Here is a 17,245-nt window from a genome sequence, read left to right on the forward strand (position 1 = left end):
AATGTCGATGTGAAGAAAGATAACAAGGAAGCCCAGAATGAGGTTTCCACTAGCCACTCGTATCTCACGGCTTTCTGTACTTCTGTACTACACAATACTTCATTGGCTTCTTGGAATTTCTACTTTGTATGCGTATTTACAGAGAGGAATAAACATATGACCCAAGCAGACCAATGTAATTAATACATGAAGTTCACAGTCGCCCAAATGTCTAATTTGTTAATAATATAAAGGATAGCACAGTGTATGAGAACTCACAATCACACTCCAAAATTTCCTTGCTATAGCATTAACACTGAGCTAGGGGCGACCACCTAAGCTGTGGTTCTTTTGTAAGCCTGGGTACAACATTTTGTAGCTACACTGCTCATGTCACGAATGTCACAAAATATACACATGCTGAGAAATGTTCACCAATACAGGAAAAGAAATCAAAACATAAGTTTTGTGGAAAGGACATATTTCTTTATATGGAAATTCATGGAGAGAGGGAGGTCGGGCATAGATACATTTCTTTATATGGAAATTCATGGAGGGAGGTCAGGCGTGGGAGAAATGGCTGTAGTGTGAACGCCTACTGTAAACTTTGTCCATTGTTAACTACCAGTACATCCTAATGCTTAATTACCTTCTTACTCATTAATTTTCAAAGGTTGAAATTAAAGATTTCTAACTTAACTGCAGACACTATAATTAGAATCACTAATTATAATTCAGACCCACAACTTTCTTTGGACAATTACACTGGTTAATGAGTTTTTGATAGCCAAAAGTAAGCATGTGTCTGCATGTTTATGTGCATGTGCACATGTGTATATGTGAGCATGGGTATTTTTTCTTTGGTTCTTAATTCTTTGTGCTATGCTGCTATTTTCTTTCATGTTGGTGTCAGAATGAATCTACATCACTGACCTAAACAGGAGGGCCTAGGAGTTTAGTTAGGCTTTGCTACGGATTATGTACTTCATGGAAAGCACAGCAGTTACACTAGTAAAAAGGAAATTAAATATCTTCATTATTTGACTTATTAACTAAAGGCTTTTATTAGACATGAGCCATTTGCCTCCATATCTTCTTCTAGTTGTAGGTTATAAAATGAATGCACTTTTCCCCCCAATTGCTGCACGTCTGTTTAGATTTCTTCTGTTGTCAGTAAACACAAGTTCAAACTTGTCCTCATTATTTTTCTTACTTTTCACCAAAAGGAGTATCCATCAAGAATAAATTATTTCATCTTGTCATGAAAACTGAGTCATTTCTCATCACAAAGTTGACGAGGACCCTTTTTTATACTTCACTTGTTTCCTGTTTTCTACTTTTATTTTTTGGGGAATTTCATGCATGAGAGTTATATTTATATCACTTCCAATTTCTTTTTACATCACATTAATCTTCTCTAGCAGACTTGGAGTGTAAGCATGTATGTTAATGTGATCTATAACTTGCATATATGTATAGTGTATTTATGTAGAATTATAAACAGATAAGTATATGTATATGTATACAAATATGTATACACAACACTTTTAAAATAAATGTTCACTACTTCCATATTTCTTTCCTGGACCTGGACAAATGTGATATAAAAGCTTCTCAATGACTGAATTAGTACCTCTCCCTCACTTTAAATCATCTTTCCATTCTATGCTACTATGTGTCCCTGGGCTCGGTACTTTGTCTCACCTCCAAGCCTCCCTATGACCGCCTTTCCCTTACTTAGATTGGGAGATGGAATATTTCCTTTTTTTTCAGCTATGCAGTATCTGGTCCAGTCAAATGAGGTATCTGGAGGAATACTCCGATGTCATGTCAAGAGGAGAAAGCTTTACTTCCTGATTCTTTCCTGGTGTTTTCTGGGGCAAAGCTTTTAGGACTACCATGCTGGGACTCTTCAGCACCAGGCAAGGCAGTGTTTGGAAACAAGCATCCCTTCACATGTTCCTTCAGCAGCTGCAGCCTGACTTTCCTGGCTGCTGACTCTCTTCACTGAACTGTGAGCTCAGTCTGGGAGGATTGCATTCTTTTGCCCTCCCTCATCCCCTGCTTCAAGCTGCAGCTGCACGTGCATGCTGTTGTTCTCCTTTACTTTGCTCTAAGTGCTATTGTAGCCATTTAAGTGCACATCAGACGTCTTGGTAGTTAATAATGCTTTAGATGAGATTTTCCTACTCCCAGTGTTCTTGTAGGCCCTGTCTTACTTTTAAAAATTATATTTGAAGTTGAAACAGGATGGCATTGCCTTCCCCTTTCTCTTCTCCCTCCTGATAGCCTTTCTCAGGTACTCCTCCTCCATCAGCTCCCATGAATCCCACCTGTAGTTGCAGCAGCCTCCTTTGGCCCCAGTTATTATTGTTTCATATACACACATATACATACACAAATGTTATTGTGTAGGTGTGAGTGTGTACACAAACAACAGTAACAACAAATCCCTGCTATCTCTGTTTTGTGGTTGCTGTGTATATGGTTTCCAGGCTAACCAATTAGAATTGGCCAATCAGTAGGAGCACTGATCCCTGGGAAAAGTTATTTCTTCTCCCATGAGTCAGTAGATTTTGCCTGTGGTGAGTTTCCATTAAATTTCCCCCTTCTATATGAATATTCTCATTGGTATTTCTATTGTGAGAGTCCACCTCCAGTAGATAAACAGAGTCTCAAATGGAAGGACTGGGTTACCAATCCATTGTCAGAAATTTTTCTGACCCAAAATTGTTCCGGTCTAAAAGAAATACAGAGACATAAAAAAGGAGTAGAGACTGGAGGAAAGGCATTCTGGTGACATCTCATGGTGGGGGAGTGGGGGGAGGGTTGACTGACACTATTACTGATGCTATGATATGCTTACAGATAGGAGCCCAGCATGGTGTCCTCTAAGAGGCTCTACCAGTTACATGACTGAGACAGATATTTACACCCAACTATTGGACTGAAGTGGGGGACACCTGTGGTTGAATCACAGTACGGATTGAAGAAGCTGAGTGGGAGAAGAACCTCATAGGCAGACCAGCAATCTCAACTAATCTGGACCCCTGTGAGCTCTCAGAGACTGATCCACCAACCAGGCAGCATACATCAACTGCTCTGAGGCCCCTGGGACAGGTATTGCAGAAGACTCTCTGATCTGGCCAGTGGGAGATGTGCCTAATCCTGGAGACTCTGAAGACCCCAGGGAAGGGAGATGCCTGGGGGTGGAGGGGAAACAGCCTCTCAGAAGCAAACTGTGGGAGGGAGGACCATGGCTGTTATGTAAATAAATAAAATAATTTTTTAAAATGAAAAAAAGCAAGAAAAAATTAAAATAAATGAACATGATTATGCTTGCGTGCATGAGCATGCACACAAGCATGTGCCCACATGTACAATGCACACACACACGGACACACAAACAAACAAAAGCACACAGACACACAAACACACATACCCCTAAGATGTGTTTGCTCCCCAATACACAAAGAAATCTAAACAATCAAAAACTGATACCTTATTTAAATGGTATCAAGTGTAAGTCCACTCAAATGAATCCAATTTAAAGATAGTTGGAAACATGAGCACATTCTAATATTTACTGTAAATTACAAGAGTTTCCACAAATAAAAATATGTCTTGAGAATACTAAGTACTTTTTTCAACAAAAATACTGAAGTATTTCAAGTGAAATTTAGACTTATTAAAAATTAGTTCAGTTCTTCATGGCTATGTCCTTACAGTAAATTTCTGACACTTTAAAATGCCTTTGAATGGTCAAAATGCATAGAAATAGAAAGTTAATATAATTTATCACTACTAGAAGGAAAACAATTGCATAGAGTTTTCCAGAAATAATATGTGTTGTCCATTCTTGCTCATTTTTCTCCCTCCTCCTCTCTCCCTCACACTCCTCTCTTGTTTACTTCAGAAACAAACCTCAACTTCGGAAATGCTGATACTGTAGGTGTATGCGTCCACAGTATTTTGTTCTAAATCTCAAAACATGAAACAGAGGATGCTACTAGAAATTGATTATAAATAAATATGTTCTCCATTCATGAGATTATTAGGTGAAAATATTCCCTTTACAAATCAAAACTCTTGCTACAATAACTTACTTCTTATATTCTTAATACAATTAACAAAAGAGTTACATAATTCCTGGTATCTAATCATTTGATAATATTTCTCTATTTTAGCTAGTAGTTAGACATAAATGTAACCATTGAAACTACATAATGTGTACGTTATGCCTCAAGTTTTTCAAAATAATGCTTCATAAAATTTTGCCATTCCCTGTGTCTTTACATATAATCTAGTTATTTGTGGAAACATCTAGAATCTTTGAGCATTTACTAAGACTAGTCTTACTAAAACTAAAAAAAAAAAGTTTTCAACCAGGCTATAAGACTTGGTGTATGTGCTATTATAAGAATGGGCTTGACATCACTTCAAGGTCCTGTCCACTTGCATTGATCTATTGTGCAGACAGACTAATATTTCAGGTTGACCATTGAAGGTAGCACAGTAGTTAATGACTCCCTAGCTCTGGTGTAAATTCCTAAAAGTGAAGGAAAATAAAATCAAACAGTGAAAATAAAAGCTGGTGATTCACAGAGAGGGGTAGATTGCATATGTAACAACATGTTTTCCTGTTGTTGTTGTTGTTGTAAATCAACTACCCATAAAACTCATCAGTCATTTAGAAGTCAGGCAAATAAGTGCCTTAATTCTAGGGAATCATGGCTAACAATGTAATTGTCCTTCTTATATTTTAATTGTATGCCACTTTGCAACTAAGTAGGTAAGATTAGAATATATATCATATATATATATATATAATAATATATATATATATATATATATATATATATATATATATATATATATATAGAGAGAGAGAGAGAGAGAGAGAGAGAGAGGGAGAGGATAGAAAAAAGAGAGCTTATTTAAACATTCTGGAGCTGTGTTCCACAAACCGGAAACACATCCTCAATTTTCTGCTAATGTGGCTAGAAATGTTTTACATGTAGAATTCTATGACAATAAAAATATGTACTGACTGTAAATTCCCATCATTTACCAAATAAGTTAAAAAAATGTATTTAACATTCAGAAAAGGTAAACTCACCATATCTGTATCTGAGACAGGGCCGAAACTGGTCACATAGATGTTGGTGAAGACTTCAGTAATACTGTCTAACAGGAAGAAAAGAAAGTGGACATAGATTATACATAGTGAAATCCGTATAGAAAAGGAGTTGAGTACACAGTATGATACAGAGGTGAGTGATAAAGCAGTATCAAGATACACTTGATACTGTGTGAAGATAATCTTCACAACCAACAGAACTTATGTCTAGAAGTACTTTGACCTTCCTCTTTAGAAGGATGCTTGATCAAAATTCCTTTTTAAATATTGCGTTGCTAATTATAAATAACTTCTTTAAACCATCTTGAGTAAATAAGTCAAAGTTTTGTCATAAATGTTGACAATAGACCGAAGTTATTCTGTGATATTATAAATTTGATGATTAAACTAACATTTCAGATGTCATTTTACGATGACTGAGATTAATTGTTTGTACTCCAGACTAATTATTTTGCCTAAAAATCAATGTCTTTCTGTAAAATAAAATATAAACAAGTTGTCTATCATTATAAATAAATGTGCCTCATATTTATATATAACCTTATCACTTAATAATATGAATATTAAAATAACTTAATTAATCCATTTGGATTATTTTTCGAAATGGCTCTATAAATGTCTTTATAGCATTCTGAAATGCTAATGTTCAAGTGAATTAGATCCTAAAATTATATAAATATGAACTATAAAACAATTAACAAAATTTAACAATTAACTTGATAATTTAGACACTCAAACTCAACTTAAAACAATAAAGGCATCATTTGTAAAGATTGTACTTCCACATGGACAATATAATAACATCTTTCCTATCCAATAATGGGCATTAATTTACAAAGGGGTAATCTATGCATACAATCTTGAAACAAGAAGGTAAGTTTTAAGTAAAAGAATTTTTAGGACACAGATTTCAGAAACAATTACAAATTTTACTGCACTAGCTGTTCTTCAAAGAAATTGGTATAGAATAATTTTTATGTCAAAGCTATAGATTCTCTGTTACATCCCTGTGGTATATACAGTATTTCACATAAACTATGAAAAGATGTCAAAGACCCACACCAAGTATAGACAGAGTCCAGTTTTAAAACCCAAATCCTATGATTTCTGAGACTTCTGCTAAGCCAAGGAACTGTACCACAATGGACAATAGATGAGGATATAGCAAATTTAGATTCCTATTATCAATGTATTTCTACTTGCTCTATAGTCTATATGAAAATATGTTGAAAGTATATTGATTAACAAATTTATTCCCCATTATACAATCTCACTGCTTAAACTATATTTAATTCTATTGTATTGTACCTCAGCACATAAATTATTCAATGCCATTGTTTTCCTGCCAATACTTGTCAAAGACACACATAGGTTTCTGGGAATGCAACCTGTGCAGAAATACTAGATCCCATACTTAGAAATGTCCTGTGCTTGATATTTTTCATGCTCTATTAAAACCTGGAATTATTTTCTAACAAAAGTCAAGAATTTCCACTTTGATACAACTATGTGTTATCATGAAGAAAGTCTAAAATTAAACTCAAGATTTGCATTTTATAAGACATCAAACATGCCACTATATTTATTGAAGATATAAATAACGTAAAATTCAGATATCATAAACATCTAATTAAAATGCTCCAGGGAAGAGAAATCCTAGTATTAAGGAGCTTTTGCTCTACCTAGGAAAGATTGTTCCCCTTAGTCTGAGAAGTAAAATTGGGGAAGAGAAACAATAAAATTGTGCAATGCAAAAGATTTGAATAATGTTTTGTCCTATTGACAATGTCCTTTGCCTTATAGAAACTTTGCAATTTTATGAGTTCCCACTTGTATATTGCTGATCTTAGAGCATAATCCATTGGTGTTCTGTTCAGGAAATTTAGCCCTATTCGAGGTTCTTCCCTTTTCTATTAGTTTCAGTGTATCTGGTTTTATGTGGAGGACCTTGGTTCACTTGGACTTAAGCTTTGTCCAAAGAAATAAGAACAGAACAATTTGCATTATTCTGCATGCTTCCTGCCAGTTGATCCAACACATTTTATTGAAAATGTTATCTTTTTTCCACTGGATGGTTTTAGCTCCTTTGTGAAAGATCAAGTGACCATAGGTATATGGGCTCACTTCTTGGTCTTCAGTTCTATTCCATTGATCTACCTGCCTGTCTCTGTACCAAAACCATACAGATTTTATCACTACTGCTCTGTAATACAGTTTGAGGTCAGGGATGGTGATTCCCCCAGAAGTTCTTTTATTGTTGAGAATAAATTTTCACTACCCTGGGATTTTTGTTATTCCAAATGAATTTGCAAATTGCTCTTATTAACTCTATGAAGAATTGAGTTGGAATTTTGGTGGAGATTGCATTGAAATCTCTACATTTTTTCAATGAGATGGCAATTTTTATTGTATTAATCCTGCCAATACATGAGCTTGGGAGATCTTTTCATCTTCTAAGATCTTCTATTTCTTGCTGAAATTCTTGTCATACAGACCTTCACTTGCTTGGTAAGAGCCACACCAAGGTATTTTATACTATTTGTGACTATTGTGAAGGGTGTGATTTCCCTAATTTCTTTCTCAGCCTGTTTATCCTCTGAGTAGAGGAAGGCTAATGATTTGTTTAAGTTAATTTTCTATCCAGCCACTTTGATGAAGTTATTTATTAGATAGAGGAATTGTCCGGTGGAATTGTTTACATCACTTAAGTATACTATCATATCATCTGCAAATAGTGATATTTTTACTTCTTCCTTACCAATTTGTATCCCCTTGACCTCTAATTGCTCGGGCTAGGAATTTAAATACTATATTGAATAGGTAGGGAGAGAGTGGGCATTCTTGTCTAGTCCCTGATTTTACTGGGATTGCTTCAAGTTTCTCTCCATTTTGTTTGATGTTGGCTACTGGTTTGCTGTATATTGCTTTTACTATATTTAGTTATGGGCCTTGAATTCTTGATTTTTCCAAGATTTTTATCATGATGGGGTGTTGAATTTTGTCAAATGATTCCTCAGCATCTACTGAGGTGAACCTCTTTTTTTTTTCTTGGAGTTTGTTTATAGTGGATTATATTGATGGATTTCTGTATATTGAACCATCCCTCTATCCCTGGGATGAAGCCTACTAGATCATGATAGATGATCATATTGATATGTTCTTGGATTCGATTTGTGAGAATTTTATTGAGTATTTTTGCATTGATAGTCATAAAGGAAAACAAATGTATTATGAAAATCCTGGGACAAATTCATGTGAGTAACAACTGCAATATGTAAAAATATTTCCAACCTAGGTTTGGAAATCATGGATGTCTTCAGCAAAATTGCTAGCATTCAAACTAAGTTCTAAAGTTACTAGAGATAGTGACCCATTTTCTGAAACCTTTGGGTCACATGCATTTATCCAGACTTCAGAATAGAGGAGTTACAGAAAGGACTGAAGGAGCAGAAGGCATTTGCAATCTCATCCTAAGAACACTTTCAACCAACCATACCTCCAAGGGCTTCCAGGAACTAAACCAACAACCAAAAAGTACACATGTAGGGACCCATGACTCCAGCCGCACACGTAGCAGTTGATGGCCTTGTCACACGTCAATGGAAGGAGAGGCCCTTAATCCTGTGAAGTTTCAATTCCCCAGTGTAGGGAATGCCAGGGGGAAGAGGCAGGAATGGGTGGGTGGGTGGGGAAGCATCCTCATAGAAGCAGGGTTAGGGAGGATGAGATGGGGGTTTTCAGGAGGAGAAACCTTGAAAGGGGCTAACATTTGAAATGTAAATAAATAAGATATCCAACAAAAAAGGTATGAATAATGATCATTCCTATATTCATAACAAGCAATGAGTAAAGGGGACAACCAGCATCTGGTAGCTGTCAGGATCTGCCAGCTAGGAGTAGGAAGGTGAAAATTAAAATATGCCCCAGAGCCCTAAGTATGTAAGAGAAGCCACAAAGACATGGACTACACATGTATAAAGTTCCTCAAAGAAAAGAAAATGACTTTATGCTTTATGATTTTATGGAACTTTCCAAATAATATATGCACTGGAAATGATTTCCTCTATGAACATTCGGGACCAGGAAAGTCAGCAAGGGGGTGTCTGATGTTGAGTGTCAAATATTTATCTATGTGATATCTGAGCCTAGGAAATGTGGATTTGGGGCAGAGATTTGCGGATTTTGGTGTAGATGGCTGTATCGAAGTATAAACTAGTAGTGTGTATTAATGATATGCTCTGATGATAATGAAAAACTTTGATATACCTAACAACATTCTATAGTTCTCTGTCCAGATTTCAATGTGTGATTATGATTTGATCATTTGTAAGATAAGGGAGGTAAAAGGAATAGAGTTAAAAAGAGATATGATTGCACAGAAAAAATTTACATATGTCATGTGACACTGACTTGTCAAAGGTGGTCTGTAAGTTATTTCATGTTTGTGTCTATGGGTTAGAGCATGGTAAAACTGAGTTATTGGTGTATGTTACAATATTTTGATTCATTAGACTATGGATATCAAAAGTAAGCAGATATTTGCTGGCAGGTAGAAGCCTCGATCTCTGCATTTTAGGAACCATGAGTCATCCTCCTGGGTGTTCCTAGTGAACGGCCTAGGGTAAGGTCCTGAGTCATCCTGCACACTGGTGAGGATCCTTTCTCACCCAAGCTTGACTAATTGCTTCTCAACCTTGATGTATCTATTTAATTGTTTCTCCTCTCCAGCCATGGGCGGTCAAATCGGTTTACAGAACCAATCATGAATTCCCCTCCCAGTGAGAACAACTTAATTTCAATTAGACAGTGTTGGTTACAATGAAGATAAAGGTACCACTATAGTGGTTATCGGGGTAATCTTGCTAGGTCACTGGAATACTTGGAGGCTCTACAGTTGGGTAGGAATTTTGATTGCTTTTTCCCTTGGCAGCTTGCAATGCACATTTGGATACTGTGAGAGCGAGTTAGTCTTTAGGGAGGATGATTTCAGCACAGTTCTGGCTTGATTCCACAAAGTTCTGTGTCAACACTGTGGGCTATTTTCCAAAGTAGTCTTCACTTCATGTTCAGGGACTCAACCAAGTGCAATGGAGCAATGGAGCAATGGTATTTCTCTGTATTATTTTGGGAATCCCTGGGGCTCCCCTGACAAACTCACAGGCTGATTTCACACACACACACACACACACACACACACACACACACACACACACACAGGCACACACACACACACACATGCACGCACACACATACATGCACGCATATATGCACATATAAACACATGTAAAGACCTTTAAAAAAAGACTTCCTTGTTTATTATCTCAGATACTCTTAAGTATCTATTACCTCTCTTTTTTCCTTTGTTCTCTGTATTTTCTCCCTCTCCCAGTTTTTCTCAGTACCCTTTTTATAACTAGTGTACTTCTTCTCCTCTCCCAGCATGCTCCCTCTCTATTTTATACTTCCTAAAGCTACTTCAACTTATATACTTAAACGTAAAGATTGTGAGCTAGGATCCATAAAAGAGAGGGACCATATGGCACTTGTTTTTCTTAATCTTGGTTATTTCACCCAGAACCTTTACACCTAAGGATCAGAGAAAACAATCACAAAAGAGAGAACAGCAAATATTATAAATATCAGAGACCCAGGATGCTACTGGGACGATAGTGTCTTCTAAATATGGCCAGGAAGCTGCACTCAAGAAATTTCAAAAATATGGTGTCCTAAATAACAGAGGCGATGAATGGCTGCTGATTGGTGGGAAATCATTGTCTCCAGGGACTATCCTCTTCTTCGGTTAGCCAATCCCATGTGGAATTTTTAAATATATGGGTGGGTGGTGAGTTAGAGAGAATCTGGGATGAGTTAAAGGGTGAGAAACCCTAATCAGAACATACTATATGAAAATAATCTATCTTCAATTGAAATTTTTAAAAAATAATAAAGATTGACACCCAGAAGTTAAATGTATACAAAGTAAAATGTCCATGACTTACATAATTGTAAGTAAATGTCCATAATTTACATCGTAGAGGAGGAAAAAAGTTCAAAGTTGTAGTTCCAAAACGAGGTCACAGTTTCCAATGATAAGGGAAGCACTTGAGATGAGATCTACAAGTGGGTTTCACTCTTTTTGATGGTCAAAGTGATACGCAATCTCAAAGACAGAAAAATGCAGGAAATATATTTCAGGGAGAGTATCCCACATGCAAAAGTCAAGTCCTGCAGAGAGGTTGGGCTCATGAACTTAATCTACTGCATATGCATATGAGTGCAACATGACACAGGAACAAAAAAGCAGAAGTTTGTGTCAAAATAAGAGCTGATCAACTATAATTAGGAGAACAAGGACACTATATTTCTGGCATCATGGAACTGCCATGAGGAACTGAATTTTAGAATAGTGTCTAATTAGAAATGCTTTCCTATCTTCCCTGTATAAATCTGGCTATGCAGGGTCAAAAGTGCATCCTAATCACTGCAGAAAATGTTCAGGCAAAAGAAAGAAATGAGTTTGAAAATAAGAAAAGTCAAAACAAACAGAAAGACGATTTGTCTTTTTTTTTCAAGTAATGTTAGTGAAATTGACTTTTTGATCTGACAACTAGAGACAGTTTTTCAAGACTGAAAATGAATGACTTCTGTGGAGCTGTACCAGCAGGAAAAACAGGAGACGGGGAAAGTAAATGGATGCTGAGACACGAGGAGAGAAAGTAGAGCGCACTCTTTTAAAAGCCTGTCAAAAGGATTCCCGATGAACTCACAGGTTGTTAGCCTGTACTGTATAATACAGCACACAATACCACTCGTAGTTTAAAAAGAAAAGACACTTCTAACACGTGGCAAGAGCAAAACCATGTTTTTCATAAAAGATTAATAATAGTCGGCTGATTGTTCTCTGTAACGTCTCCTTTCCCACCCTCCCCCAGGACAGATACATTCTAAAATTATTTTCTCAAATAGGTAGGACAGATTCAAGACTAGGAATGATAAAATATAATAGCATGAAAGAGTTCTGAGAGCTTTTACATACAGCAAAAGAACTTACAGTGGGCAACTCTTTAAGTTATACGTAAACTCTCAGTTATACTGAAGACTCTTACTCCCTCACGGCCCTGTGATGGAATCTAGGGGACGTGCCTAAGCCCTGGCTATATGTAATTGAGCCAGAAAAATTAATGTGTATCATTTTCCAAAAGGCATATTACATTTTCACACTTCTAATCTGTTACTATATTAACCAAATTTCAATAAATATTGAACAGTAGTGAACATGGAAGTATTTTGTTGAGTATTTTTTCAATTTCATGTTAGCAGAAATACTTTCAGAATGGGCATTTCCGGAAGTGTGTTAACCCCAACTGATGGATTCAAATCAACTTCCTACAGTTCCATGAAAAGCATCTGTGACTGTGGATTTTGTAGAGAGTGTTGTCCTTAGTCACTACAGAATTTTCTTCGAATAGACTATGAGGCTATTGTTAATCTCTCCCCTTCCTGTGGCTGACGATACAGTCTTACATTTTAAAGGGTTTAAGGATCTAGATGCTTTATCTAATGTGAAGTAGGAAGACTAGAAGGATTTTCTTATCTAAACATAGTGTCAATCAGATGAACAGATAGCGTAGGTGAAGGGGAATGTAGATATAGCCCAGGGCATGCATCTTTTGAACAATAATTCTCTCAAGAAATCTGTACTACAAAGACCCATCATGGTTCCATTGTTACTTCCCCAGAGCAATGGTCATAATGGTATGGGAATACTGGTCCCATTCCTCTGTATTTATAGTCTACTCATTGACTTTTAGTAAAATATTTATAGTGTTGCTACTTAAGTAATATGAAATTTGCCCTTTAAAATTGTATGACTCAGTGTTTTTGAGTACAGTAGCAAGTCACACTTCTCCTGTCACCAAAGTTTTAAAACAATTATTACTTATTCACAGATTTCTCTTGAATATCTATATATCTTTTTATTTGGCCTAAATGACATCAGTAGAAGCTCTTAAATCCCTAGCTATTTTTAGAGCATTTGTATCATGAAAAAAATTTAATAAATTACTTTTTGAGACAAGGTCTGACACGGTATCTCAAGATAGTGTGGAACTCCCTATTAGCCTAAGTTACCTCTTCACTCACAATGATCCTCTTGCCTTGGCTTCTTGAATACTTGGGTCACAGATGTGAGTATAACTAAGATAATAAATGCATTTTCTTGGTTATATGGTAATTTCATTTACATAAAAATATCTTAAAACTCCCACATTATTTCATTGCTTGAGATTTTGCCATTATATATGCTGAAAATGCATTCATGTATGTGTCATTTATGTATTCATTTATGTATTCATTTATGTCTTTGTGTGGGTATATGTGTGTAGGCATATGTGTATGTACATGTGTGTGTGCTTGTGTAAGTGCATGAGTGTATATGTGTGCATGTGTGTAATCTTCTGTGTGAGTGCATGTGTGTGTATATGTGTGCATACATGTGGTATATGTGTCTGTGTGTGTGTCTGTGTGTATAGACATAGCACATGTGTGAATGCTTGAGTATGACTGCCTCACTTTCTCAAATTAGTTTTGGTTTTGACTTCTAATTTTAATCTATTATGGTTATAAAGCACACAACTTATGATTTTATTTTTTTTATGTATTACACATGATTGCTGGTCTAAATTTACTGTACTTAGAGAGTGATCCATGTGAGGAATATATGGTTGTGTATTATTGTCTTGAACATGGCTATGTCAAAGACCCTAATACTTCAGACTTATTGGAATGGCCAAGCCTTCTCTAGATCGGTCTCAGAAGAATGTCAAAACCACCTCAGTAAGAATGAGTAAACATGTTTATGACCTTTGATATTTAGTTACAACCAATGTATTCAAACACTATACATAGCTTCCTATCTCTCAGATGACAGCAAACTTAGTCAGCTCCCCTATAGAGACCTCTTACAAAGATCTAGTCCAGCTCTGCTCTTTCCTTTCTATGTAAAAACCTAAAGAGTTTCCAGGCATCTCTATCAGAGTGCAAGGCCCGCCAGATTCCAACTTCTCTGGCATCCTCTATTCCTGATTCCTCTATGCTGTGTGGGTCACAGATTTCTGTGCATTTAACAAAGTCAGTTATTGGCTTAGATGGGCTTTAGATACTTATTCATCCTAGTTGGTTGGCACTGTTCTAAGTCTTCTATTTCCGTGGACTTCCTTAATGTAAATAGATAGGTGCATGGCTGTTATATATGAAATATCTGTTTCTCCTCTTCAATATTTTCACTGTGTGTCTATAATTCCTAATTTTATTTTTATTACCTAGGTAAATTAATTCCCTGTCTATGATAGCATTATGAGTTCTTTCATTAGTTCTCAAAAAGGAGATTGCTACCTCAGCCTCCTCAAAATTATTTAAATGGAATTAACATAAAATTAATTCTAATAATAAACAAAAGTTTGTTCCATTGACACTTTTCTTGAGTTAAGGAACATGTACATTTATACATCTTCAGATCACTAACTCTGCACTGCTCTAAGATAAGGTAACTGGTTATGAATGAAATAGAAAATATTTATGACAGAAAAGCATTCACTCAAGAGTTTTCTCAGCTGCGTAACTACTTTTTGTTTGCTTTAAATGTGTAGAATGTTAAGTCATTGTCTGACAAAGTGTGATATCAAAGCTTTCCAAAGGTTAGTTTATTTTGTATATGAAACTGGTTTCTCTGTTTCCCTGCACGAATGGAAACTTGACATTTTAACTAATGTAACATGGTAAGTAAAACTCAGAAATTCACCCCACCCTACCATTTGTTACTTTTACTACTTTTCTGTTTGATGTCTTTGCAAGACCATTTCTACAAAGCTTCTAATATTTCTACTTTGCATTTACTGAAATGTTAAGTCTCTTGGTCCAAAGGCAGTGTTTGAGAGGTCATGTAGTAGTTTCAATAAAGTCTTCAACTCTACTGGTTGATTTATATCTCTGCCTGAGCCTTCACTCCCAGTTTACACAGAAATCAAGGCCACATTGAATGAAAGATCAAAACCTTGCCTGTTTTTCCCAAAGTATGTGACATAACTCTGCTTCTTTCTATGGCAAAAACTTCAACCCAGAATGTTTCTTGTCTAAAAGAACTGCAGGGATAAGAATGGAGAAAAGACTGAGTGAAAAGAGGTCCAGGGACAGGCCCACTTCTTAAGGGGAGGGTCTGAGGCCTGACACTATTACTGATGCTATGGTGTGCTTACAGGCAGGAGCCTAGCATGGCTGTCCTCCTAAAGGCCCAACAAGCAGTTGACTGAGACCCTTGCACCCAACCAATGGACTGAAATCGGGAACCCCTGTGGTTGAATCAGGTAAAGAATGGAAGAGGTTGAGGAGGAGGGCAACCCCATAAGGAGATCAGCAACCTCAACTAACCTGGACCCCCAAATTCTCTCAGACACTGAGCCACTAACCAAGTGGCATACACTGGCTGGTTCAAGGCTCCTGACACATAAACAGACAAGGACTGCCTGGTCTGGCCTCAATGAGAGAAGACACATCTAACAATCTCAAGAAACTTGAGACCCCAGAGAGTGGGGAGGCCCAGCGGGTGTTGGGGAATAGAAGGTGGACAGGAAAATCTTCTTGGGGGAGGAAGAATGGGATGACAAACTGTCTGGAGGGCAGGAGGGGAGGAGGATAACGACTATACTGTAAAAAAAGATTAAAGATAATAATGAAAAAGATTTTCAGAAGTTGTAAGTCCCTTGCTCCTCCAATTATCATCTTAGTTTCAGTTCCTTTTCTTTTCTATTTAAGTTTTTCTTTAAAAGTCAGGTTCTTGTTAACTCCAGATGGTGTCTCTGATAAAATATCTGTGAACTAAAACAAAAAAACTGTTTTCATTTCATTTTGTTTTGTTTTTCTGGCTTGTGTCTTGAGAATAGTGCTACCTGCGCAAAGTCTAAAGTGCCAAGTTAAAGAAAGACAAACCCTGAGAATGGCAGCACCATCATAGAGTAACAGTTCTCTGGAGATGCTATGTTTTTAAAAAGAAGCTCTGTTGCATTCTGGCCCTCCAGTGATTTATGGGGTGTTGAATTTCATGATTTGAGTAGTTATAAGGCTAGTAGTCTTCAAATTGAGCATGTAACACAGATAAGTGAGCAGGATGATAAAGTTAAAATGCCAGAGGAAACCAATTGACTTATTGTAATACATCCATATTATTTTTCTAAATGGGACTGGGATTTTCGAAAGCCTCTAGTTAATATCTAGAGGTCTCTGAGAGTCAATTATATAATTCTGGTTACTGTTCTTGCCACTGCTTTTGCAGGGAAAGATTTGTTGAGGACCTCATTCTGCCACTCCACATGCTTTTTAGCCACTGTCTCCTTTTAACTCACAAATGAGTCTGTGTCACTTCACGTCGTGATCGGCTAGAATCTAAGTCTCTACCTAGAAGCTAAAGTTATGCCCTCCAGATTCCTAAGAAATACAACACTTGACACCCATGGAGTAGGCTTTTCTGGTTTTCTGTACTATTCATTGATCTGTTCCCTTGATTCCTGAACAGCCATCAAATATGGATGGTCTTTGCAAGCATTCAAAAGATCATAGTTTTACATTCATACTTTGCTCTCTAACTTCATGAAGAATGTTATGTTCTCTATTTATTTGAACATATGTTTCCATGCTAGTGCATTTCTTAAAACTTAGCAAAATAATATTTTGAGCCTTTTCTCAGACATCAGATTCTTTTTACATTGAGCCATAACTGAGCACTGTATATTAAAAAGCAGCATTCCTTTATCACCAGCACTCCACTGCTTTCTTCAATTTATAATATAAAAATGATACCTCCCAACAGTTTGTAAAATTTGCTTACATATTACATTCACTCCTTAAAACAAAACTGAAAAAGCAGTTGTAGTTCTATCTTGTACTTCTCAGAGTTCCTGTGAAACTTAAGGCTTACGTCAATATAGGTCAGGCCATTTAACAGTGTCTGATGAGATTAGGCCCTGTTTTTGATCCCAATATTTCATACTTCAATGGTCTCTTAGAAGTGGATTGATTAAATCAGAAGACCCAACAAAGAAAAAGGACAAGATTTCAAAATTTAAAGAAATCAGA

At 36.4% G+C, this 17,245-nt stretch overlaps 1 protein-coding gene across 1 annotated transcript in view; it reads right to left on the bottom strand.

The window, feature by feature from the left end:
* The window catches only part of Gabra2 (gamma-aminobutyric acid type A receptor subunit alpha2), a 135,226-nt gene that overhangs the window by 67,882 nt on the left and 50,099 nt on the right, over positions 1-17,245 (bottom strand). Inside the window, exon 4 of the mRNA XM_032917120.1 lies at positions 5,099-5,166. Coding sequence (XP_032773011.1) covers positions 5,099-5,166 — 68 coding nt within the window. The remainder of the gene's footprint in view (positions 1-5,098; positions 5,167-17,245) is intronic.

The sequence above is a fragment of the Rattus rattus genome, chromosome 11 (genome assembly GCF_011064425.1).
Source record: "Rattus rattus isolate New Zealand chromosome 11, Rrattus_CSIRO_v1, whole genome shotgun sequence".
Classification (NCBI taxonomy): domain Eukaryota; kingdom Metazoa; phylum Chordata; class Mammalia; order Rodentia; family Muridae; genus Rattus; species Rattus rattus.